Here is a 24,732-nt window from a genome sequence, read left to right as displayed (position 1 = left end):
GGGGTATTAAAGACTTTGTTTGGAGTTATTGTGTTTGTGGGTTTTATTTGGTTTTTGCTTGTTGAGATTGTAACAAGTGGGGAAGCCAAAACAACAACAATAACAACACCAACAGCAAGCAATTTGAAGAGTTTGGATGTGATTGGAAGAGAGAGTTCTGAGGTTCATCCTGACTTAGATCTCTATTACATGAGCAAGAGAAGAGTTCCTAATGGTCCTGATCCCATTCATAACAGGTACATATACTTACTTGCTTTACTTCTATGATCATATCTGCATACATAGAGATGTATGTATGTAGTTCTTATGGTTATGGAAATTTATTTAGCAAAGTAAAAGAAGCATTGCAAATTTCATCTGTGATGAGTGGTGGTAGCCTATGAGTTATGACTATTTTAGTCTTTAAATTACAAAAGGCTTCTTCAAACATCAATTCTTTCTCTTATTTTTATGTGAAGAAACTAAAAGTGATTAGGGGGATGTGACACTTTAGTGTGGGGAAGGGCACAAGTAGCTCCTTTTTTTTCCTTATAGAGTTCTTTTACTTAACAGCTACATTCAATACAACAAATTCCAATAAACATAGCCCTAATTGTTTAAATTATAACTTCACCTTGAAGTTAAGTTAACTGCACTTCTTTTAGAACACTTGACAACCTCTTCAAAGAAAAAAATTGAACTCTTCATAGTTTTGTCCTTAGGGATGTAACAGTCCCTTGTTTCTTTGACAAATAACCATATTCATAAAGCTTGCTAAGGAACTAGGATTATGCAAAGATGGTAATTGAACGATTCAAAGCATTTTATTAAATGGTTTTACATCTACACAACAACAAAGTACCCAAGACCTATTATCTTTTTCTTTTTTCTCCTGTTATGAATAAAATCCTATTATACAATATTATTCATGATAATTGTTAAATCAGTTTTTTTGGTCTTAATTATGGTCCTAGGATCATATGTTACTGCATCTATTAACTTATTTTTTCACCCTAGTGAATCACCAGTGAAGGAAAAGAAAAAGAGTGTCCCTTCTCTTTATTCATAATGCACACATCCCTTAATCATGCTAACTTAAAGCTAATTAATCACTCAATTTTGTTGTCTCTACATTTATAAGGCCTTTTTTCTTTTTCATGGTTCCTTTCTTCTTTAATCCTTTTACCCTTTTTTTTTTTTTTTTCTCTTCACTTTGTCTAACTACCCATAATTACACCACTAAGTATGATCTAAATAAAACATGTTGGCCGTCAGAAAATCAAAATCTGATGTCAGTAGGAGCCATCGATGATACATCTAGAATGGGCCCACTTTGATTTGAAAGGGGAATATGATTTGATGTATTAGTGGCAGCTCCTAAAGGCACTAATAGAGGCTCGAGCATAAGATGCATTTGATAAAGGGAACAACCAATCATAAATAAAAATTGGATACACCGACTAACATAAGCAGGCTCCCAATCCTACAAAAGCTTTTAGGTGCACCACGTGGAGGGAAAACTGGCTATAGCCAATTATCCATTGTGGGGTAACTGGCTATAGTTAGGTTTTCCTTCTATACGTGACATGCCCACAAGCCTTGGTAAGCACTCTAGACTAAAGTTTTTCAATTCTAATTAATTGATAGTTACCATCTAAATAGGTTCTGTACGGTACATCCATAACGATACAATGTATCTCATTTGCCTAAATAAAATGCATCGTATGTTCTATCAGTCATCAACATAAAAAAAAAAAAAAAAAGAGCTTGATTCTATATAACTAATAATGTTTCATTTTGTTTTGTTGGGTATATTTTATCAGGAGAGCAGGGAAGTCTAGACAACCGCCAGGTCGAGCTTAGACTTAAGAAACAGATGGTGGATAATGTTTACTTGTGTGGAAGAGGGAGTGATTTACAAGATGAATATCATCTTGTATGTAATTTTGGATGGGTTCTATAAACACTCCTTAAGAAATTATCAGTATCCCAATTTTGCAAAGTATTCTACATTACAAAAATTTGTTATGGGGGAGGTAGTAGGGGGGAGGGGATAAAGAAAGCCAAGCTTCTCACACACATAATACAAACATGTCAAGAATCCTGAGAAAGAGAGGACAGCCTTTGCAGACATTCTATTTAAGTTTTTTATGTCCTTTATTTTTAGAGTGAGAGAATGAGAGAGAGATTATCTTTGCTTGTAAAGACCAAACAAGTAGATACTATATTAAAAGAAAAGAAAAAGAAAACTAGATGAAACAGAACCCAAGAAATGTTCTAGTAGTAGTCATGCATGAATGATACGAGAGGAAGGCATGAAACAATCTCTCTCAATCAATCAATCAAATCAAGAATCTTTGGCTTTGGTTTTGGCTTTTTTTGTGCTTTGTGCTCCCAAATTAAAGCAAATGCCATGCCACCAATTAAAGGTGTTTTCATCTCATATTTTTTTTAAACTTATAGATACTTTGGTGGGGTGTGACACTGTTTGGTCTTTGCTTCATTCAAACTTGCAAGTACTGCAAGGAGATTCTTCTAGTCTTGTAGCAATCATAAATAAAAATAAAAATAGTTATAGTGTCCAATCTCCTTGGACACAAGAGCATCCAACTATCAGTAACTTTGTGTCATGTGTATCTAACCCAGGCGATGGGTTATCCTTCTTTCCTTCGTCTTCTTTCTCTTGGCACATGTCAATATCTTATTGGTCCTTGGGCCTTAAAAGAATCCTAAAGACAATATAATAACTATCTAAAGTATAAAAAAACAAAGTAAAAAATTTAAAGTAAAGAGGCTTGCCCACACTTTCTTTTCTTTCTTCTTTCCCTTTCTTTTATTTTGTAACTTTTTTTTTTTCATGGTTTGATTTTGATTGGATCGAGAAGCAAAGACTCGGTCTAAAGTTGGTGAGATTCAAAATTAGAACTTTTGTTGCATGGAGACAGGAGCCCACCATAGGTACACCATAAATAATGCAAGGGCAATTATGCTGAGGTGTACCATTCTCTTAACAAAACTAGAACTGATGCAATCCTGATTGGTACCATTGATGTTTATTTTTTAATTATCATAAAATATTATATATTGGTGTAAGACAAAAATTTGCAGTTGTTGGGTGCTCCTCTGCAAATTGTCGTAAGGTCACGGTGGTAGTAAATCAGCCTAAAAGAGAAACTTGCAGGCCAATGTTTTATTGTTCGTCTAAAATCATCATTTGGTGATTTTATGAGGATGTGCAGATGTGTATCCCAAGGCATAAAATATATGATTCTAGCACATGTCATGTTAGGAGAGTATTTTGAATATGCCATGTGGGGGAGTCTGATTTTCACGGCTTCATAGTGTGGATTTTCTTAAGAAATGGTACAAGATTTTGCTAAACAAAATAATAATAATAATAATAATCACAAAGTTTTGCAAAACAAAATTATGTATCACAAGACTTTGTGAGTATGCATTGAATTGCAATAGTAACAACTACCAACTACCTAATAGGACGAGACACAAATGCAATCAAAGCTTAGGTTGGAAATGGAAAGAGCACACCACTGTGAAATAATGGAGAATTAGTACTAACTACTTGTATTATGCCAAATTAGTAAGACCCCCTTAGCCAATGAGTGATAGGAGTTCCCCAACACACTTAGGTCTTCCCAAACACTCAAGAAAAGACTTAAGGATCCAATATGGTGTTCCGATAGGTGTCTATGCGGCACATTTTAGTTGGTGTTTAAAACACCTTGAACTCCTAATCAAATCATTCACGCAATCCAAGGTGTTTGAATTCCAATAAAAATATGCCACGCAAACACCTAACATTTCTATAAGAACGGGACACCGTTTTAGATCACAACTCCTCAAGAAAATATCCATACTTGTCTAGAACTCTTGAAATCTTTTCACTTGAGAAACTTCCAATAGTTTTGTACAAAGTATGTAAGCATTCTCTTAAGTGTGATTGTAAATGCCTAACGGGTTGGGAGACTCCTTGGACTTAAGCTATCATGGGGATACAAACTCCTTGTTAGTTGGGATAAAAAATGATTGTTATTTTATAATATTATTTATTTGTTACAAAATCATGCATCTAAGTATATAAAAACATAACTAATAATGTAGTAGTGGACTAGACTAGCTCAGGATTTATTAAGTTGGAAATTTTTGAACTCGACCACCTTTATGAGCTCAAGATCAAGGTTTTGAATCTTCTTTTTGAGTGGTCGGTTTTGGAGTGGACCAAATTGTCAGCCCTAATCCCATGTACAATTAGTGGACCCAATTGAGTGTCATAACACATTTCCGGCATCAACGGTATCTTTTGTTAAAAAAAAAATAATAATAATGCTGAAACGACCTCAAGATTTTACCTCATATCATACTTTCCTAGCGTGGAAGTGTGTAGTGTAGGAACCGTAAATGCCTTTCATCGAGATATGAGTGAAAAAACATCTATGACTTTTACACACTTCCCCATCAAAAAAGTGTGATATGAGGTACAATTTTGAAGTCACTCCCGCACATCTAAGAAAAAAAGTAAATTCAAACATGAATAATGCTGAAGTGACATCAAGATTGGATTTGATCGCATCACACACCCTGACGTGAAAGTGTCTGAGAACCATAGATGCTTTTCCTTGAGATACGAGTGAAAAAGCATCTATGGGTCCAATCTACTTTCACGTCAAGATGGGTGAAGGTCCAATCTTGAGGTCACTCCAACACGACTCTTCAAACACCCATCTTTCCTCGATGATGTGTTAGTCTGAGCGCACTCCACATCAACCTTGGAATTAAAGGATGCATCCTCTAAAAAGTAAAAATCATAAATTAAAAAAAAAAATAAGAGAGCTTATTTTGGCAAACCAATTAATTTAAAATAAATTATTGAAAATAAGTAAAAATTGAGCCAATAAAAACTCTTTCTTTGTTTAGATATTTATTTGTTAGATTTAGGATTTTATAGTTGCCTAATCCTAATGGTAAACAACTGTTGAAGTCTGTTGATGTTGTTTGAACCTATTATAATGCTTTGTAACCTTGAGGTAATGACTTGAACCAAGATTTTGTGGTCTTTGAATGGTGTGTTTTAATCTTTACGTAGGGTGTAATAAATAAAAAGAGCTACTATTGCCACATCAACTTTTACTAATGCCACACTAATTCCTAGGTAAATCACCAAAGAATTGCAGTTGGTGTAGCATTAGTAAAAGTTAATGTGGCAATAGTAACTCTCTTACAAATATTTTGGGAATAAAAATGAATAGTACATCAGAATTTCTTCATGCGCATGAAATGGGATTGACCTTTATTTTAGAGAGTTGCTGGTGCCACCCAACTCTTACTTAGAGAGTTACTATTACCGCACCAACTTTTTCTAATGCCACATGAATTGTGTGCAATTCTTTAGTACTTTATAATAAGAATTGGTGTGGCATTAGTAAAAGTTGATGTGTAATACTAACTTTTATTTTATAATCAATAATTTATTGATATAAAAGTGACAAATTTACTAGAAAAACACATTTTGAGAATTAAAATGGACAATGCACAGAGTTAGAATTTTGACTTAAGTTGTGCACATTTTGAAAAATATCTCTAAAATAAATGATTGTGAAAAATAAATAAAAGTTGGGGTGCCAATAAAAGTTTTCTCTTTTTTTTCTTTTCTTTTTTTAAAATTTCTAATTTTTGGATTTAAGATTTTAAATGAATCTAATCATAATTTTAAACAGCTACTGAAATTGAAATTGTTTGAAAATGTTTTGTAATGTTAGATTATGATTTGAACCCAACCTTAGTAATGATTGAAGAGTTTTAATCTTTAAGTGGAGTTGATAAATATTTTATAAATATGGGGTGTAATAAATAAAAGTTGGGGTGCTAATAGGAGCTCTCAAAATAATGAGTTGCTGCAGTGAAAGAGGAACCTCTACAAACAAACCCTTCTTCTCTCATTTCTTCCCTGGTTTTCTCTCCTCCTCATTGGTTTTCTCGATCCGAATTCCGAATCTCTAATCCTAAACCCTAATATCTCTTTCAGATCTTCGCCTCCTATGACTCTTCAATTCGCTTGATCCGTCTCTTTATCGATACGTAGAACTTGATTTCCTTCGGTTTCTTAATCGATCTTCGTTTTCTTATCGATTTGCGTTGCAGATCGAGGGAAGAAACGATGCCTTCCCACACAGATTTTGACCGTCAGATTGAGCATCTCATGGAATGTAAGCCTCTCTCAGAGGCAGAGGTGAAGGCCTTGTGCGAGAAGGCGAGAACGATCCTCGTAGAGGAATGGAATGTGCAGCCTGTGAGGTGTCCGGTTACAGTTTGTGGTGATATACATGGACAGTTTCATGATCTAATCGAGCTATTTAGGATTGGTGGAAATGCTCCCGACACCAATTATCTTTTCATGGGCGATTACGTAGGTTGGTTAATCGATTAATCTCTCAATTATTTGATTATTAGGTTTTGTCCTTGGGGCGTTTGACTGATTGATTTTGTTTTTCTTATTTTATGTTTTCTACTGAATTTGGAAAGAAGAAATGTTTTAATTTTGAATTCAATGGAAAGAACATAAAATTAATTTGATATTACAATGTGATCTGCTTTGTGTGGTTTGAATATGTATTAAATGAGCTTATATAACTTATTATTCAAATTCATTTGATTTCAAGTCAAATTCGTTTTTTTTTTTAATTTGAGTGAATAAGATCAGTTCTCTCCCTATAATTTGATGGGCGAATTCAATCTTAATGGTTGCTAACTGACCCACCAAGTACTCAAAGTTGGGAGAAGTTTTTGAAGAATTAACTCATGGTATTTCCATGACTTGAGCTTGGTTTTAAACCTCGTTTTGACGTCTCGTCCCGTCCATGAACGAGACCTAGTCATCTCAGACGAGTTTTCCGATACGTTTGAATCGTCTAGTTCAACAATGAGAAAAAATGAGCCGTGGTTTTAAATCTTGTCCGATATGTTTGACTTGTCTATCCGTCTCGTTGGTGGACGATACCAAAACATATCGTATGAGTCATCTCAGTCCCAAACGAGATTTAAAACCAAGGGCTTGAGTCATGGTTTTAAAACTCGGTTTCGCGTCTTGTCTCATCCTGATACCGAGTCGTTTCGGATGAGTTTTCCGATACGCTTGAGATGTCTCGTTCAAAAATGAAAAAAATGAATGTGGGCTTTTAAATCTCATCCGATACATTGACTTGTTTGTCCGTCTCGTTCGTGCCAGATACCGAGACAACTAGGGTGATACGTCTCAGTTGAGTTTTGAAACCATGGCTTGAGTAGTAACCTCTAGGGGAACCTTTGTATGCTTCAATCATGCAGAAACACAAGATCACATTGACACACTTAGTTTGTCTAATGGAGAAGTTGATGGATTACACATTTGTGTCATTTCATGTTTAAATTGTTAGAGTTGGAAGAGTGCTAGTCATTATTAATATCAATTTTGCTGCTATCCAGTTTCATGGGTAACTTAAAGAGCTTAAGGAAAAGCTATGTAGATTCTTGTGTGAATGTGCTAGAAATTAACAGCTATAGCTCAATGGTCCTTCAAAAAGAAAAGAAATGCCAGTGTTCATAGAAGAAATGAATCTTATAAGCTGACTTTTTTTTTTTTGACAGGTAAGCTGGACAAGAACCCGCGACCTCGAAGTTGTTTTGCAATGTGTCAAATCAATTGAGCTATGGGTCTAAAAGCCTTACGTTGACTCTTTTTTTTTTTTTTCTTTATTCTTCATAATTTGCTCGGTATTTGGTAGAAGGCTGGAACTTATATGTGAAGAAGTATTATCTCATTCATAATATGCTTTTTTATTTTAATTTTGAACACTACTACCAAAAAGATGCTCGATTTCATCTACATTGATCATGATGTAAAATTATGTGTTGTTGCAACTATTTTAAATTTTAAATTATGCATTGTAGAATTATCTAGCATTTTACCTCAATGCAATTGTTTTCTTCCATTTATGCAGATCGTGGATACTATTCAGTAGAGACCGTCACACTTTTAGTAGCTTTGAAAGTCCGTTATAGAGATAGAATTACAATTCTAAGAGGAAATCATGAGAGCAGACAAATAACTCAAGTGTAAGATCCTTTTTTCCTTTCAAATATGATCATATTGTTATTGCAAGATAAATATCTTGGATGATGTAAACCTCAGACATTACTCTTCCTTTATTGCTTATGAACCATTTCAAATGCACGATACATGGTCTCTGTGGAGGGTCCCTTAAGTTGATATTCCAGTTGTTCTACGAAGAAAATATACATGGCACTAGAACTTACCATTTCCATGCTATGTGTGTGTGTGCATGTGAATTTTAGTCCACACTAGGTCAAGGTATCATTTGTTCATTTGGTAGGTAATTTTAGCTACACCTAAGAGGTTACATATTTAGACCTGTCATGTTGTTGGATTTAACTACTTGGAAAGCTGATTTTCTCTAATAATTTGAGTGTGGTCCAATTCAAAACATGGCTGAAGTGCTCTCTACTGTACAATGTAAATAACTCAACTACGTCAAGGTCTTGAGCTACCAAAGAAACTTGTGTTTCTCTGCCCCTAAATATGGGACACAATAGTCCCGTATAAAATTATCTCCTTGTATACTCCTTGATTGGCTAAGCCCACATATTTAGAAAATTCGTTATTTATGGAGCTTAGTTGCATGAAGGGGGGTCGATGTTGAAAGGGGCCTTAAAGCAGGAGTGGGGAACTGAATTGGTGAATCCATTTTAATTGAATTATTTTAGGGAGCAGGATCTAGATTTCGGAGGGTGAACAAGGGTAACTATGACTACTTTGAAGTAGCATCCACAGCATAAAACATGACTTCATCAATGGATTGCAATTTCCCGTTGTCCATGATGGAAGCATAATGGTGATATTATTTGACATGATCATCATGAGGCTCTTCTAGCGTCCTTAACAAATGCCTTGCCCATTGACGGAGAATGATGTTTAAAAGGGTGGCATTTGTCCATTAGTACCCCTTTCTCTCCCTATAAGTGTTACGGAAGTAGGCATACAGTCCTGATGCATAGATTAGTATAACCCCCCCCCCCCCCCCCCCACCCACACACACACACACACACTCACACACTCACACACACCCCTCTTCAAACAGGACAGAATTTTCTGATTTGGCTTATCCTTGTGGGTTTATTTAGGCAAAACCATTACCAGTCAAATAAATAAATAAAAATTAGGCGAAACCAGTAACTGTAAAGAATTCCAGTGCGATCTCCCACGGTGCTGCATTAAATTGGCACAACGTCACAGACATATTTGCTCCGTGCTGGATTCCAACATTGCTGTCACCACCCTCTCACTCTCATTTATCATTAGTCTATCTACTGTATTTCTCCATTTTGTTATAATTTTCTATTTTAGTTCTTTATTTTCATTGTACACACTTCCCACCATCTGCACCACCTTGTAGGAAGTTTAGACCTTTACTTTTGAGGGTCTTTTAAACCACAATTACAGTCCTCAGCATTAAAGCCCTCATCTACCTGAACCTTCCTCTGTCCATTCTGTGCCATTTATGTCTCTCCTTGCAGTGTTGGGACATTGACTTCATGCAGACAGCTTGTTTAGATATTCTATGTCAAGATTTGTTGACGAAGATAATCAACTTTATATTGAATGTGCCAAATATTAATCAGAGAAAGTATCATGTTCCCCTTTTATCGATGATTTAACTCCTGATAGGTAATTAATTGCCTTTTATCATTAATTTTTTCTTTTTTGGGTGGAAGTTTCCTTTTTCTCCCATTAGTTTGGCTTTCTTCCTCCTAGTTCATGCGAGAACTAAGTTGGGGTCCTGAACCCCCTCTTTTTCTATAGTAAACAAGAATTTATATCAAGAAATAAGAAAATTATGAAGCTATAGGCTGCTTGAGAAAAAGGAGCCCCCAACCCTGTTGCAGATTGGGAGCTCCGCTTGAGGATGGAATTATTTAGCTCTACAATACCCGGACATTCAAAATGGATGTTGTACTTGCATCGGACACTGTTTTTTAAGTGAAAGTTCCATGTTCATGAAGATACTTTTTATTAATAAATGCAGATTTCTTGCCTATGTTAAGGAATGCAACCAAGGTTGGAGTGGCTGGCCTTCTAAGGGAGAAATGTGATTTGTGTAATATTCCTTTATATACTATGCTCCGTAGCTACTTTAATCATTAATTTTGTTAGTTACTAACCTTCAGAGTTCTGTTTTCAGGTATGGGTTTTATGATGAATGCTTGAGAAAATACGGAAATGCAAATGTCTGGAAGTATTTCACTGACCTTTTTGATTATCTACCCCTTACAGCCCTCATTGAGAGTCAGGTCTGAGTTACAAAATGGCCAAGTTTTTTTTTTTTTTTTCTTTTTGTTGATTATCTTATGATCACTTCTAACAAGCATTTGTTGTGAACTTGTAGATATTTTGTTTGCATGGTGGCCTCTCCCCATCTTTGGATACATTAGATAATATCCGGGCGTTGGACCGTATGCAGGAGGTATGATGCAGTCTAACTTAACCATCTCCCCCCTCCCCCCAACCTCTCCATCATTTACATGCCTGTTTCTGCCTCAATATTGTTTTTAATTTTTTTTGGTGGTTTTATTTTTTATGTTTTGATTAGGTTCCACATGAAGGACCAATGTGCGATCTCCTGTGGTCTGATCCAGATGACCGATGTGGGTGGGGTATTTCACCTCGGGGAGCCGGCTACACATTCGGACAGGATATCGCTGCTCAGTTCAACCATACTAATGGGCTCACCCTCATTGCAAGAGCCCATCAGCTTGTCATGGAAGGTTACAATTGGTCTCAGGTGGGTGAATCCAAAGAGAGTGAACTTAACAATAAAAAATAAAATAAAATGAAGAACGAAGGCAATGTACAATTAGTACAAACTTGGTTCCTGGTTCTTAATATGAACATAAACTGAATAAAGTTAAAATAAATAAATAAGTAAATAAAGAATGAAGGGAATGCAAAAATATTTTGAAATTGCTGCTTAATTTTTAGCCCAATCATCAACGTTGTTCATGTTTACAGTTTTTTTATTTATTTATTATCGTATTCAATTGTGCAGGAGAAGAACGTGGTGACAGTGTTCAGTGCACCAAACTATTGTTACCGTTGTGGGAATATGGCCGCAATACTCGAGATTGGGGAGCACATGGATCAAAATTTTCTTCGATTTGACCCTGCTCCTCGGCAGATTGAACCTGATACCACACGCAAGACCCCCGACTATTTTTTGTAATCTCCATACTCCGTAATCGGTATCTTTGTAATGTTTGGATATTGGTACATTCAACATGATTGATGCTATGGAAATCATTGGGGTGTTTCCAAATAAATATATAATTTTTTTTTCCTTTAATCTTCTGGTTCAATCTATCTTTTCTACATTTTTATTTATTTATGAGAGATCATGAAACCAATAAGATTCCATCAAAAACTCTCTAAACCTTTCAAGGACCCAACTCATAAATTTTGTATTCTTGATTTTTTAAGAAATCTTGAGTTCTTAATTCTTGAAACCTACAAACCTTAATTCTTAAATCCTTTCTTCATTCTCTTACCCTTTAATTATTATCCTAAAAACCTCAACCATTTTCTTTACGCTATAATAATTGCAAAAAAAAAAAAGAAAAAAAAATTCATTTTTATTTGTTGGGTTTACCCTATTCTAATCCAAATCTTAAATCCAATCCCAAATCATAACCCAATTCCAAATCCCAAACCCTAATTCTTAAATCCTTTCTCCATTCTCTTACCCTTTAATTATTATCCTAACAGCCTCAACCATTTTCATTACGCTATAATTATTGCAAAAAAAAAAAAAAAAAATTCATTTTTATTTGTTGGGTTTACCCTATTCTAGTCCAAATCTTAAATCCAATCCCAAATCATAACCCAATTCCAAATCCCAAACTAGATACCCTAATCACCATTAATTCCATTTTCTTCCCTCACTTTCCTGCATCTGAAGCATGCTTTAATTCATATGATCACAACCCCTGTTTTCATTCCTTGATGATAACAAAGAGGGTGCTCGGAGTTATTATTTTAAAGCTGTTTAGGCATCGCATTTGCTCATGTCACTTGCACAAGTTTTTCTAAAACATGGAGCTCAAGATGATCAACTAGCACTGCAATGTGTGCTTTCTTTGCTGGGGATGGAGTATTGACCCCAAATAGAGGTATAAACACAACGATTTTACCAAATTATCTGTTTGCATCATAGTCTTGTCTTGTATTTTTTAACAAGCAAGGCATCCACTAATATCTTCTCAACCTATGAGAGCTATGATTAGCTCACCAACTTTTACTTATAGCACACCAATCCATATCCAAACTATGGGTCCTCTTTGGGAGCCAATATTTGGGAGTCTCCGTGTTGTCCTATATGGGTTAGAAGTTCTGAATTGGACTGGGTTTTTTTGGTTTTTGAGGTTTTTTGATGTTGTTATGAGGATGATTTCTATGGTGAGGAGATCATCTTCCAAAAAATCAGTCCAATCTAAAACTTCTAACCCATATAGCACAAAACGTTGGCTCCGTAAGCATGGCTGCCGAATGTTACCCAACAACTATTTTGTGTTGTAAGTAAAAGTTGTCATGTCAATATAATTTCTCTTTATTATTATTAGTAAAGATTATAAAATTGAGAGATTCTATTGCCTCACTAGCATCCTAATTCATATGAAATTAGAAAAGAATTTGCCCACATCTTAGACATTGCTCCCCAACTTGTATGTCATATCACACATCCTGACATGGAAGTGTATGGGAATTATAAATGCTTTTCCTATCCACTTTGACATCAAGATGTGCAATGTGAGGTCTAATCTTGAAGTCTCTTCATCCATTCTTAAAGAGTCATACTTAATATAATTAGGGTCAGTTTAATTAAAATTGAAGAAAATTATTGATAAATTTTTAAAATTACAAAAATATCTATATGATTTTAAAAATAATCTTTAATTTTATTTTAAATTATAAATAAATCCTTCAAATAAATGTGTCTTTGCATATGCCACCTACTGGTCTCTAAGTAAAAAATGAATAATGGCAAGTGACCTCAAGATTGTAGCTCATATCTCACTTTGATGTGGAAGTGTTTGGTAACACCGCAACCATTAAACTACAACGGAGACACAAAGGTGATAAAATGATGCGGTGTTGCACACATTACCGTAAGTGTTTTTCCTCAACATACGAGTAAAAAGCATGTACGGCCACTACATCATTTTTGTCATTTCAGTATTTTTTCTTAAATTACTATTCTAAATTCTTTAAGAATAAAGATTCTCGTGACTCAAATAGTTTATTTATTTATGACTAATGCATCAAACTATCAACTTACGTACTAAACTAAGAGAGGTTTTTTTTTTTTTGGCACACCAAAATTTACTTAAACACGTCAATCCTTATGCATAGGCAGAAGGATGCGATGAACCCTATCAAAAAACCAGCAGCGATTATTATTATGAGGTGTCTCTCTTCATCCGTAACCGTAACACCACCACATTTAGATCTAAGAGGTCGACCACAGAGACCGCTATTTCCATCAAAATCATCAGAATTGAAATTGGACAGAAACGAAGGGATCTGACCAGAAAGATCGTTATTTTCAACAGAGAATTGCTTGAGACGACTAAGACGAGATAATTGGTAAGGAATGGGACCAGAGAGACGATTGTTTCCAAGGTGTAGAAAATTAAGAAACTTACAATTAACAAGTTCTAGAGGTATTGGACCTGAGAATTGGTTTCCAGAGAGATCTAGGGTTACAAGATAAGGCAACCATTCGCAGATTCGAGAGGGGATTGTACCAGAGAGATCGTTTTTAGAGAGATCTAGCGTTTGTATGCTTGGGCAGAACTGCAAAGAATCAGGAATCACACCAGAAAGCTCCAAAGATGGAAGGATCAAACTAATAAGACGATTCTCTTGATCGTTCCAACACGAAGCGCCAAGGAAATTGCAGATGAAACCAGCCGTTGAGTTGGAGAAGTTCCATGAACTGAGCCTATCTTGAGGATCTAGGGTTTTCTTCAAGCCTTGGAGACATCTGATGTCGTCTTCTACAGAGACAACAACAGAGACGAAGAAGATAACAGCTATGGAGGAGATTAAGAGGAGGTGCAACCTGGATTTGTCCATGGCGGCCGGAAGCGAGTTGAGATCAATATTTTTTTTTTTTTTTTTTTTGGTTTCTTTTTCTGAAGTGAAGCTGGTGTTACAAATAGTGTTAGGGTTTCACGATTTCAATTTCTGATGCTTTGCCTCTGCGTGTTTAGGTATTGAAGAAGGTCTTGACTCTGGAATGAATTTCAGTGTGTTGTTCGACCATTGACTTGGGACTTGGCAGAAAGGGTGGGAGAGTTCAGTATAGACTTTACGTCTTTGACGCTCTTCTTAGATTCTTGGAGTCGTGATGCATGCACGCGGTAAGGTAAATCATACGTGGTCTGTACTTCTTTGCTTCATTTTTTTTTCCCACTCCTTCGCATGTGATGTGACTGTGATTCAAATACTTAAAACTTGAAATTAGTAGTACATGTGAAAGCAGTAAAAGCATCGTTTAAAAAAAAAATCGGTTTGACCTCTCGTATCAAGATTCAAGAGTGAGTTGTCTCGGAGGAGTCCATTTTTTTAAAGGATTAACCGACACAGGGGTGACACAAATGACGTGAAAGCGTGCACATAGATGCTTTTTACTCGTACTCGCGGAAAAATATCTATGTTATGCCCATGCCACCACGTCATTGTGTCACCCAGCATGACTCAATGAATAATGATGAATGCATGAGGTTTTTGGTACCCACCTCATATATCTTTTTCATGTATCATGAAGAAAAGTTCTATGATTTTGTCCCTTTGCTGCATCAGCCGTGTTCCCTAACACCGTGTGCATTCATTACAACTCTTTTAAAATACCTAAATGATAGCTGTTTGGTTTCAAAATGGAATTTAATAAAGGCCAATGTTGGGGTGATTCTCACATTTCTAATGTGGGGTGTGCGCATAATCATAGATGTATTTTCTCAAGATACAAATAAAAAGCATCTATGGCTATGTGTGCACCTCCATGTCATAAATGTGAGAATTACAGTAAAGTGGTGTTTGTTTGCGTTATTTTTCAACGTTTATTGTTGAAAAAATAAAATTCAGTATTTTTGGTCAAAATAACGCGTTTGTTTACTTCATATTTTCAATGTTTATTGTTGAAAATAAGTGAAAAAAAAAATTCAGTACTATTTTAATGCTAAAAAAAAGTGCTGAAACGGTATGCACTTCGCTTTCGGCATGGACAAGTATCCCCTTCATTTTTTGGACATGGACAAGTATGTCTTTATACTAAAAAAGATATTACCTCTTACATCCCATGGATAAGTGTATAAACACCCCACAAATTAATAAACCCACACCATAGTCAAATTATTTTGTTTTATATGGGTTAAAAGTTTTAAAATGAGTTGATTTTTGGTGAAGATGATCTCTACAATGAGAAGATCATCATCACCAAAAATCAGCCGATTACAAAACTTCTAACCCCATCAAAACAAGTTTAAGAATCGTAAATCGTCTATTTTTTTTTTTTTTTTTTTAAACTAGTTTTGACGTGGTTAGAAGTTTCGGAATGGGCTGATTTTTTATGAGTATGATCTCTATACCATATAGATCATCCTCACCAAAAGTTGGTTCATTCCAAAAACTTTAACTCATATAAGACAAAAAAAAATTGGTTATGGTGTGGGTTGCCTTTTTTATTTCGTGTGGTGCTTTTATAATTACACATCCTTCATTTCCATCGAAAATTATTCATCCCAAATTAAGTTCTTTCATTGTTGATTTCAAATTTTGATGACTCGTATGACATTATTATTTTTAATTTGAAATTTGTAGGCTTTTATAAATAAAAATTATTATTTATAAATTGAAATTTTGAGTATTACTTATTATTTAAAAATGAATTGTATTTTAATTTTATAAGAAATAATATATTTTATTGTATTTAATAAGAAATAGGCATTTGAAACATGTAAACAATGTATAATATGATTATAAGGGTAAAAAAGACAATTTACTAATTTCAGCAATGTGTAATAAAGATGATTCTGCATCCAAACAAATAACTTTTTCAACACTTAAATTCAACGTTTATAAGTTTTAGCGCTTAATGCTATTCAGTACTTATTTTTTTCAGTTTAACAAACAACACCTAAATCTAGAGTCACCTCAGCATTAATGTTAATACTGTTAATACCTATTTATCAATCCAAAAAATTGTTACGATCATCCATTGAATGATACTTCCCAGTTCACTATCTTGCTTAATGACCACTAAATCTAAGATTCATATCACAACAATGGAATTAGTTTCGTCCAATCTCAACAAGTAAGCATTCATTGTTCTTTATTAACTGTTACTGGCGTGTGGATGTGGGGGTTAGGGCTTTGACCATTACATGGCATATTAGTTTAGTTTATAGTGACAGACATCCTTTACGTTGGGTTAAGGGCTCGGCTAAGTAGAACCCAACCTACGCTTGCCCATTGACAGAGTCATACATCATGACTAAGCTGCATTTGGGCAAATACCTTATGGCCAATCGACTCGATGTGATGTTAAGCAACTTCTCACAAAAGTTCACGGGGGAAGAGCTTGAAATATGAGAGTATGTCCATCATTTTTCATTAATCCCTTTTGAAGAGCACAAATTCAAAATCAAGGGGGCATGCCATTAATTAGTTTTAAAATATAGGGTGGTATCTCAAATATTCACCAAAACCTGGAGGGGTGAGTCTAAATTACCTATATATACATGAACTTCTCTATTCTGGGATAAGTTTTGAATCTATAAAACACTGCTGAAATCCCAAAAGATTGGAGAGATGGCCGAAGTAGAGGTCTGGAGTTCAAATCTCTCCTTAGGGACCATCCTCAGGCATTTATCTCAGAAATTACATGGTGTTTGTGGGGGGGATGGGGAGGGGACTGCATGTGCTCAAGGATTAGTCAGGTGCTCTAAGAGGCCCGGACACCTCGGTTAAAAAAAGGCTGAAATGGGAAGGAATTAAACACAGGCAATCTACAAGTATGGAATGGAAATGGAAATCTCTAGGAGCATTTTCTCATCTCAGCCTTGATCTTTTCCAATTTAGAACGAAGCATAGTCATAGTGTCGTCCAACAAACTGCTGGACAGCACAAACCAATGAGATGGTGACAAGTATTATATTTGAATAAATCTCCTTGTTTTGTTATGGTAACAATGGCTAAAGCCTCTGGAGTTGGGAGGCAAGGAGAGCATTTCGCTGATTTTATCTACGGCCGTAACTGATGGGGAGGGATCAAGATTTCTTCAAGCCTTATACGAGGCCGCAACAGGGTCTTACATTTGGTTCTTAACAATTTCAGCTGAAGAAGAGCTTTCTGAGCAGTTGAAGAGATTGTTCTGGGAGTTTTGAGGCCACTTAAATTGAATTTGTTGCTCGTATTCCCACCCGTCAGGCGCACGTCATTTGGTGGCATTTTTTTTTGGCTTCCATCTATTTAGAGAATGGTAATCATTTGTTTGTTTGTTTGTGTGTCACCATAATACTTATGGATTCTGTATAAATCATAACTGACTATGAGTGAGTCGGAGGATGAGTGTAAGATGTTTTACTTTCCATTCCATAAGAATTTTGAATTTGGGTGGTAAATTTACTCTTAAATCTTGGGAATGTTTTAATGGGTACTAATATGTTGAGACCATCGTTGCCTTGTCCCAAAGATTTGGGGTCGGATGTACTAGCAGAGAGACCAGGGATATCCTATTCACTCTCAACTGGTACAAAGCGAACCAGTTGATTATAAATCTTGATTGAATTCGGAATTCAATGAATCACATATCAGAAGATTACGAACTCAATCATTGTGGTTCGCTGAAATATAATTATCAAAAGACACACATCACTGTTTGGCAAAACCAGACGAACATGTTTGAAAAAACCAAGGAGTAGCTCCAATTGATAATTAAAGTAAAGGAGATTGACTAAGATAGAATAGCCACAAGCAACAAAGATCAATAATGGAAGTGATGAAAATGAACTTTGTAGCACAGGTCGAAGGCTTGTAACAGAACAGATCGAGGACTGAAAAGGATAAAAAGGAACTAAAGTATCACGGAGATACCTGTTTTATTGGAAGAAATAGACCTGGATTGAGTAGAATACCTTCTTATCTAGCTCAAGTAATGCTTCTTGCTTGTGCCAATTGTGTTCCGATCATATGATCCTAAATATTTAGCAAAGAGCATGCAAAAAATCCAAGTTTCGATCTAGTCATCACTCTATAGCCATATAAACAGGATAATTATAAAGATGTATCTCTTAACACATGGCGTGGAACAAGAGCACTGCTACCAACATGAAAACAGAAGAGTTTAACCTAGCGTGGAACAAGAAGGTCAGTGAAGCATGCAACAAGGCAACGGCTGACATAGACGTGGGCATATTTAATGCAAATGCCAATAAAGCAGTGTTTTTTGTGCTCCTAGATTTCTTTGGTTTTAAGGTGATTAGCTCAATTCCACCAAGGGAGAGCTGTTGTGATTTCACTCCCAACCCTAATTTTTAGGAAATAGAACAATTTTTTTTTTTTTTTTTTTTTTTTTGAATTTTATTGTCAGGGAATAAGAGAAAATAGAACAACTTATCACTCCATTGGGTTTTTATATCACTTGTATACATGAAGAGAACAAACAAAGGTGAACAACCATATGAATCAAACCATGGCTTGTAATAATCTATCGGTGTGCATATGCCAGAATAGTTTTTGCGATTTACTTCACATGTCTCTTCTATCTTTGATAAAGCTTCAGTTTAATTGATGTAACAAAGAGAGATTAAAATCAGACATGTAGCTCAGAATGGGTCAATGAGAGCTTTGACCTCAAAAAATTGACATTACAACATCCATGGTCCTGACAAGACAGAGCCCTGTTTACTCACAAGAGAAAAAGAGATCATGGTGTGAATCAACACTCAGAACAATCTCCCAATAAGGTCATATACTACAATTTGCCTTAATATTCACAATGTACATACAAAACCCATGTACAGATACAAGTATATACAAATTTATACCCACTAAACCTCCAAGTGTGTCATGACTGAAACATGAATCAAGAAAACCAAGTGTAAACGTAGTGCCATGCATTCAAAGTAGTGGAATGAATTATAAAAATTGGATGCTCACAAGATTATAACGCACAAGGAAATGCATTACAACTTCCTGACATCATCTTCTATATGTATTTTTAAAGTTTCTAAAATGAAAGCAAGATACAGACAACAAAAGAAGACTCAAAGGCTCCTTTATTAGTAGAATGAGAACAAACTTCTGTGCAATGTGGAAGCCACTGTCCAAGAAATGTTTTGTTTTACACAGATCTATACAGCATAGGTAAATCCTAATGGAAACAAAATCATACCATTTACTTAAGCCTGTCACAACTGGGTATAAAATGCAGATATAATGTAGGACCACATATCGTTGTAGTCATCATCATCAAAACCTTGTGGTACGAACGTCTTATCATGCTTCTTCTACTTTTCCCAAGGCAATTGATGATCGTGGTCCTGTTTGCCGAAATTCATTGGAAACTCATCAGACTGTTCTGAGAAACCATGCCCCTCACCAATGGTCTTCAACAACTGATAAACATGGAACATGGACGGCCTGTCTTTGGGCCTAGAAACCACACAATCACAAGCAATCCTAACAACCTCTAGAATTTCATCATCATGACCCTTTCCACGAAGGAATGTATCTATGACGTCCTTGATCCGATCAGAGCCAGAAAACTGATTGACCCAATCTACTAGATTACCCTTAAAGCCATCCTCAGCATTATTTACTTCTATAGGCTTCCGCCCAGTAACCAACTCAAGAAGCACAACCCCAAACCCATAAACATCCCCTTTAAGAGAGGCAACCATCGTGCTTGAATATTCAGGAGCCACATAACCAAGCTCTCCAAAATCCCCATGAATAAAACTGCTCTCTTGAGAGTCAGCAGAACTCATGAGCTTCGCAAGTCCGAAGTCGGTTATCCGAGCATCAAGATCTTCATCAAGAAGAATCACATTAGAGCTTATATTTTGATGCACGAACGGCGGTTGGCTGCCATGGTGCAACCAAGCTAGCCCTCTTGCCACACCAATACCAATTATAAGCCTCGTCGGCCAATCCAATGGACCATTGCTTGTATTACCCGTTCCGTGCAACAGAGAGTAGAGTGTACCATTAGACATGAGTTTATACACCAAAAGTTTCTCATCTTCCACGATACAAAACCCCAAAAGAGGCACCAAATTTGGGTGCCTAAGTTGCCCCAATCTGATCATCTCAGAGCTAAATTGTTTCTCACTAAGATTACAAGTTTGGAGACGTTTGATGGCAAGGGCTGATCCATCAGGCAAAATTGCCTTATATGAAGGCCCTGTTCTGGTTGAAATTATAATGTTTTCTGGATCAAAATCGTTGGTGGCAGCCATTAAATCAGCCAACTTGATCTTCACAAGGGGCTTCTTAAACAATGAAATCTGAACAAGTCTATGAAACCTTAATCGCTTCGCCCAACTACTATCATCATCTTTGCCAATCCCAGGCCTTCTCCTACCACGGTGACCACTTGATCTAACAAAATACCACCACCAGAGTCCGAAACCTAACAAAACCGAAACAGCAGCACCGAAAATCCCCGCAGCGATAATTATTATGAGGTTTTTATTTTTCATTCCACCACATTTAGATCTAAGAGGTCGACCACAGAGACCGCTATTTCCATCAAAATCAGCAGAATTGAAATTGGACAGAAACGAAGGGATCTGACCAGAAAGATCGTTATTTTCAACAGAGAATTGCTTGAGACGACTAAGACGAGATAATTGGTAAGGAATTGGACCAGAGAGACGATTGTTTCCAAGGTGTAGATTATTAAGAAACGTACAATTAACGAGTCCCAGAGGTATAGGGCCTGAGAATTGGTTTCCAGAGAGATCAAGGCTTACAAGATAAGGCAACCATTCGCAGATTCGAGAGGGGATTGTACCAGAGAGAGCGTTTTTAGAGAGATCTAGCGTTTGTATGCTTGGACAGAACTGCAAAGAATCAGGAATCACACCAGAAAGCTCCATAGATTGAAGGATCAAACTAATAAGACGATTCTCTTGATCGTTCCAACACGAAGCGCCAACGAAATTGCAGATGAAACCAGCCGTTGAGTTGGAGAAGTTCCATGAACTGAGCCTATCTTGAGGATCTTTGAGGGTTTTCTTCAAGCCTTGGAGACATCTGATGTCGTCTTCTTTAGAGACAACAACAGAGACGAAGAAGATAACAGCTATGGAGGAGATTAAGAGGAGGTGCAACCTGGATTTGTTCATGGCGGAGCCGAGTTGAGATCAATTTTTTTTTTTTTGGCTGAATCTGGAATTACGATTAGGTTTAGGGTTTCAGGATTTCAATTCCAGATGCTCTCCGTGTTGAAGCTTTCAAGGTCTCCAATGGATTTCAAGCAGAGGAAGGATGTGCCGGCGTTGACTACTTGACTTGACTACTCGAAGAGAGAGAAAGAGATGACCACTTGGAGAGAGAGAGTCGTTGGAAACCCAAGTCGTTTAATTGATAATTACGTCTTTGACTACGATTAGTTGAATCTTTTATTTCGCGCGCAAAAGATCTGGTGGAGTCGAGTATTTCGGCCTTGGAAAGTTCATGTAAGAATCCCACCCGTTATTTTTGTGAAGCCCTGTGATCATTTAGTATTTGTAGTGAGGTCCTTCGAAGTCTCTTGAATTGGAGCACGGTCCCTATTTCTTGCATCATATGTTAAAGAGTAACTAACCACTATAATGCATCCTACAATGGACATTAACTAAAAGTGAAAATTTAAATCAAAACATGAGAAAATATTAGAAATTTGGATGAATTTTACAAATAAGTTATAGGTTTGTAATTTGTAATTTAAGGAGATGTGAAGTGAAAGGAATTGCAAAAGAGAAAGAAATGAATTTTAGAAAATTTCTAAATGAAGTTGTGTGAGAGAGAAGTATAGGACTTTTCTACTTATTATTTTTAAAATATTTAATGGAAAAATATTTTATCATGCAGAGATGTAAGAAAAAAAAAATTGAGTGCTGATAAGATAACATATTTTTGGCAGACACCCCTTGACGTGTTTGCTCACAACCCAACAAACATTTGACATGTGGCATGAATGACATTGACAATAGAGAAAAAGTTTCTATCTCTTGCTCGCACGTCCTCCACCCACATATTTATTTTTAAGATTTTAAATCTTAAAAAAGAGTCATTGGGCCCACATTGATTATCATATTGACAATCTAACAATAAAGCTTTTAGATTTCATGAAAATATTCATATTTAAAAAAAAAAATTCGAGCTTGGTCCAAAGAGTTAAAAATGAATAGCAACTGAACACCCAAATTTAAAAATAAAATTCAATGATGAAAATTAATTATTTTTTTAAAGTTTATATAATTTTTTCCTCTACAACTTTATTGCATCAAATCATGTTTTTGAATGTCACAAAGTGATTAGATAAAAAAAAATTCTTTTTTTTACTATAAGTAAGAGAGAGAAAGGAGCGTGCAACAAAAAGACGTTATATTAGCAAAATTCAAAAATATTTGCTCATAAAAATCCTAGATCTACCAATCACACGAATCTCCGTGTATTAAATGCATCATGAGCAAAACTTATGTGAGTAAAAAAGCACTAAGAGATATAAGGTCATTTTAATTATAAAGTAAAACCTTATGAAGTACTATTTAAAAATATGTAGAATATCCTTCTAAAACTTAATGAAACTATCTCTGAATATTTTATATATCCTTATGTTTTATAATTAATAACATGCCAACCTCAATCTTCTCTTATATAGACTAATGAAAAATGATCTAAAAATTATTTATTTTTCTTTTCAAAATAAGTCATTTAAAACTTCATAAATTAATTATAACAATCACAATAATGATGATGACAATGTCTACAATAGAAGACTGAGGTCAAAGGGCATATCATTAATTATAAAATTTAGGGGTATCTTGAATGTTCACCAAAATGAGGAGGGATAACATATCATCCAAACATTTGTATTATATTTTAAAAGGTATATTAAACAATATTTGAAAGATCCTTATGAGAATAATATTCTAGAAAGGTAGATCTAAAAATGTTCATATTTTAAGTTTGTCGTTTTGACTGATACACCTCAATTTTATCTCGATGGCAGCCTGCTTTGACTCATCGCCAATTGTTAAGGTTGCAGTTAAAATTTTATATATGAAATGAAAACGATTTGATAATTCTTTTAATTGGATGAGATTTTTTCTTTTGAAGAGTCGTAATAATTGACTTCGGCACATGCCATACTCAATTGATTTACTTGACGTGACAGGTTCGAAAATTGTAAATAGGCTTTGTTCGGGATAGAAAATTGCACTTTTTAAGGTGATCGTATTTTTGTATTCCAAGGAGAGCACATCTATGGTTCCCAAGCCTGTCACGTAAGGTAATCTAATTGAATTGTCACGTGTCACTATTTTTTTTTTACTATGTTAATGTGTTAACCATATATCTACGGTTATGTGCACACCTCCACGTCAGAAATGTGAGAATTGTAGTAAATCCTAATGTCACCCCAGCATTACTCTTTTAGACATTAGAACTCGAAGAAGACTGAGACAACTTGGATGAGTCTTCTTGGAGTCCAAGAAATTTGATGAATCGTCTGTAACAGTGACACTTTCGAGCTCCACTATTATCATATATATATATATATAGCAACAAAGCTTTATTATCTGTTCCTCCATTCTAGTAACCAAATCCAATTCTTGAATAAAAATTATTATTATTTAAATATAAATATAATTTATTACATGTAAAAAGGGATAAATTCAACGTGACTCTTTTAAACACTATGTGAAATAAGGGTTAAATTTGACGGACCTTAACATCGAGTTTGCCCTTTTTTCACGTACTGATCATAGTTACATAGTCAGTTGTTACCAAGGGCGAATTTAGAGTGGGGGTTGTGGAGGCACTTGCCCACACAATAATTTTCAAAGTCTATGAATTAGTGAGTTATTGTGACGGATTTTAACGATGGATAAAAAAATGGGCCACTATTACCCCCACGATTTATTTTTCCAATCTTAATTGCCCCCACAACTATTTTTCTTCACTCTTAGTTGTCCCCACAAAAAAATTTATACTCTTGGTTGCCCCCACCTGGGTAAAATCCTGACTCCACCCCTGGTTGTTTCGCAAAAACCTCAATTAAAGATATAAGAAGATCAACTGAATTAATTAATTTTGGATAAACTAGTAAATGATACAATTACGAATGGTGTTGGTGTTACAAGTTTTTTTTTTTTTTTTTTAAAGAAAATGGATCAAATACATAAGGGCCAAACGACTCTCTTATTATCTGTTTTGTTTTTATTTTATATGTGTGTATTTTATTTATCAATCTTTCTAGCAATTTATTTTATAGCACGTTTTCAATGAAAACTATAAGAATATCTCTATTTTTTTTTATTTTTTTTACTTTTTATTATGTGACTTTTGGCTTTAATTCCATTCATCTCTCATCCTTTCTCCGAGTGTCTCATGTGTGATCTTGTAAAACAAGATTTTTA

At 35.3% G+C, this 24,732-nt stretch overlaps 1 protein-coding gene and 2 pseudogenes across 3 annotated transcripts; 1 reads left to right on the top strand and 2 right to left on the bottom strand.

Moving 5' to 3' along the window:
• The first annotated feature begins 5,898 nt into the window (after window positions 1-5,898).
• Window positions 5,899-11,387, top strand: LOC147401161 (serine/threonine-protein phosphatase PP2A catalytic subunit-like). 3 transcript variants are annotated; one of them, XM_086442337.1, is made up of 7 exons: window positions 5,899-6,404; window positions 7,971-8,085; window positions 10,074-10,136; window positions 10,230-10,338; window positions 10,434-10,511; window positions 10,638-10,829; window positions 11,094-11,387. In XM_086442337.1, the coding sequence occupies exons 1-7, from the start codon at window positions 6,152-6,154 to the stop codon at window positions 11,265-11,267; spliced, it is 984 nt and encodes a 327-aa protein (XP_086298463.1). In that variant the 5' UTR covers window positions 5,899-6,151; the 3' UTR covers window positions 11,268-11,387. The 3 variants fall into 3 exon arrangements, with proteins under 3 accessions (XP_086298463.1, XP_086298464.1, XP_086298465.1); XM_086442339.1 differs by having other exon boundaries at window positions 6,266-6,404; window positions 7,618-8,085; XM_086442338.1 differs by lacking the exon at window positions 10,074-10,136 and having other exon boundaries at window positions 5,901-6,404.
• Window positions 11,388-13,420: 2,033 nt separating this feature from the next.
• Window positions 13,421-14,176, bottom strand: LOC147401160 (inactive LRR receptor-like serine/threonine-protein kinase BIR2 pseudogene; annotated as a pseudogene).
• Window positions 14,177-19,352: 5,176 nt separating this feature from the next.
• Window positions 19,353-21,685, bottom strand: LOC147401159 (putative inactive receptor kinase At1g27190 pseudogene; annotated as a pseudogene).
• Between the last annotated feature and the right edge of the window lie 3,047 nt (window positions 21,686-24,732).

This window comes from Akebia trifoliata, chromosome 5 (genome assembly GCF_017979445.1).
Source record: "Akebia trifoliata isolate Shusen 1 chromosome 5, ASM1797944v1, whole genome shotgun sequence".
In the NCBI taxonomy this organism is placed as follows: Eukaryota; Viridiplantae; Streptophyta; class Magnoliopsida; order Ranunculales; family Lardizabalaceae; genus Akebia; species Akebia trifoliata.
Note: the sequence above shows the minus strand (reverse complement) of the source record. Positions and strands in the feature narration are given on the sequence as shown.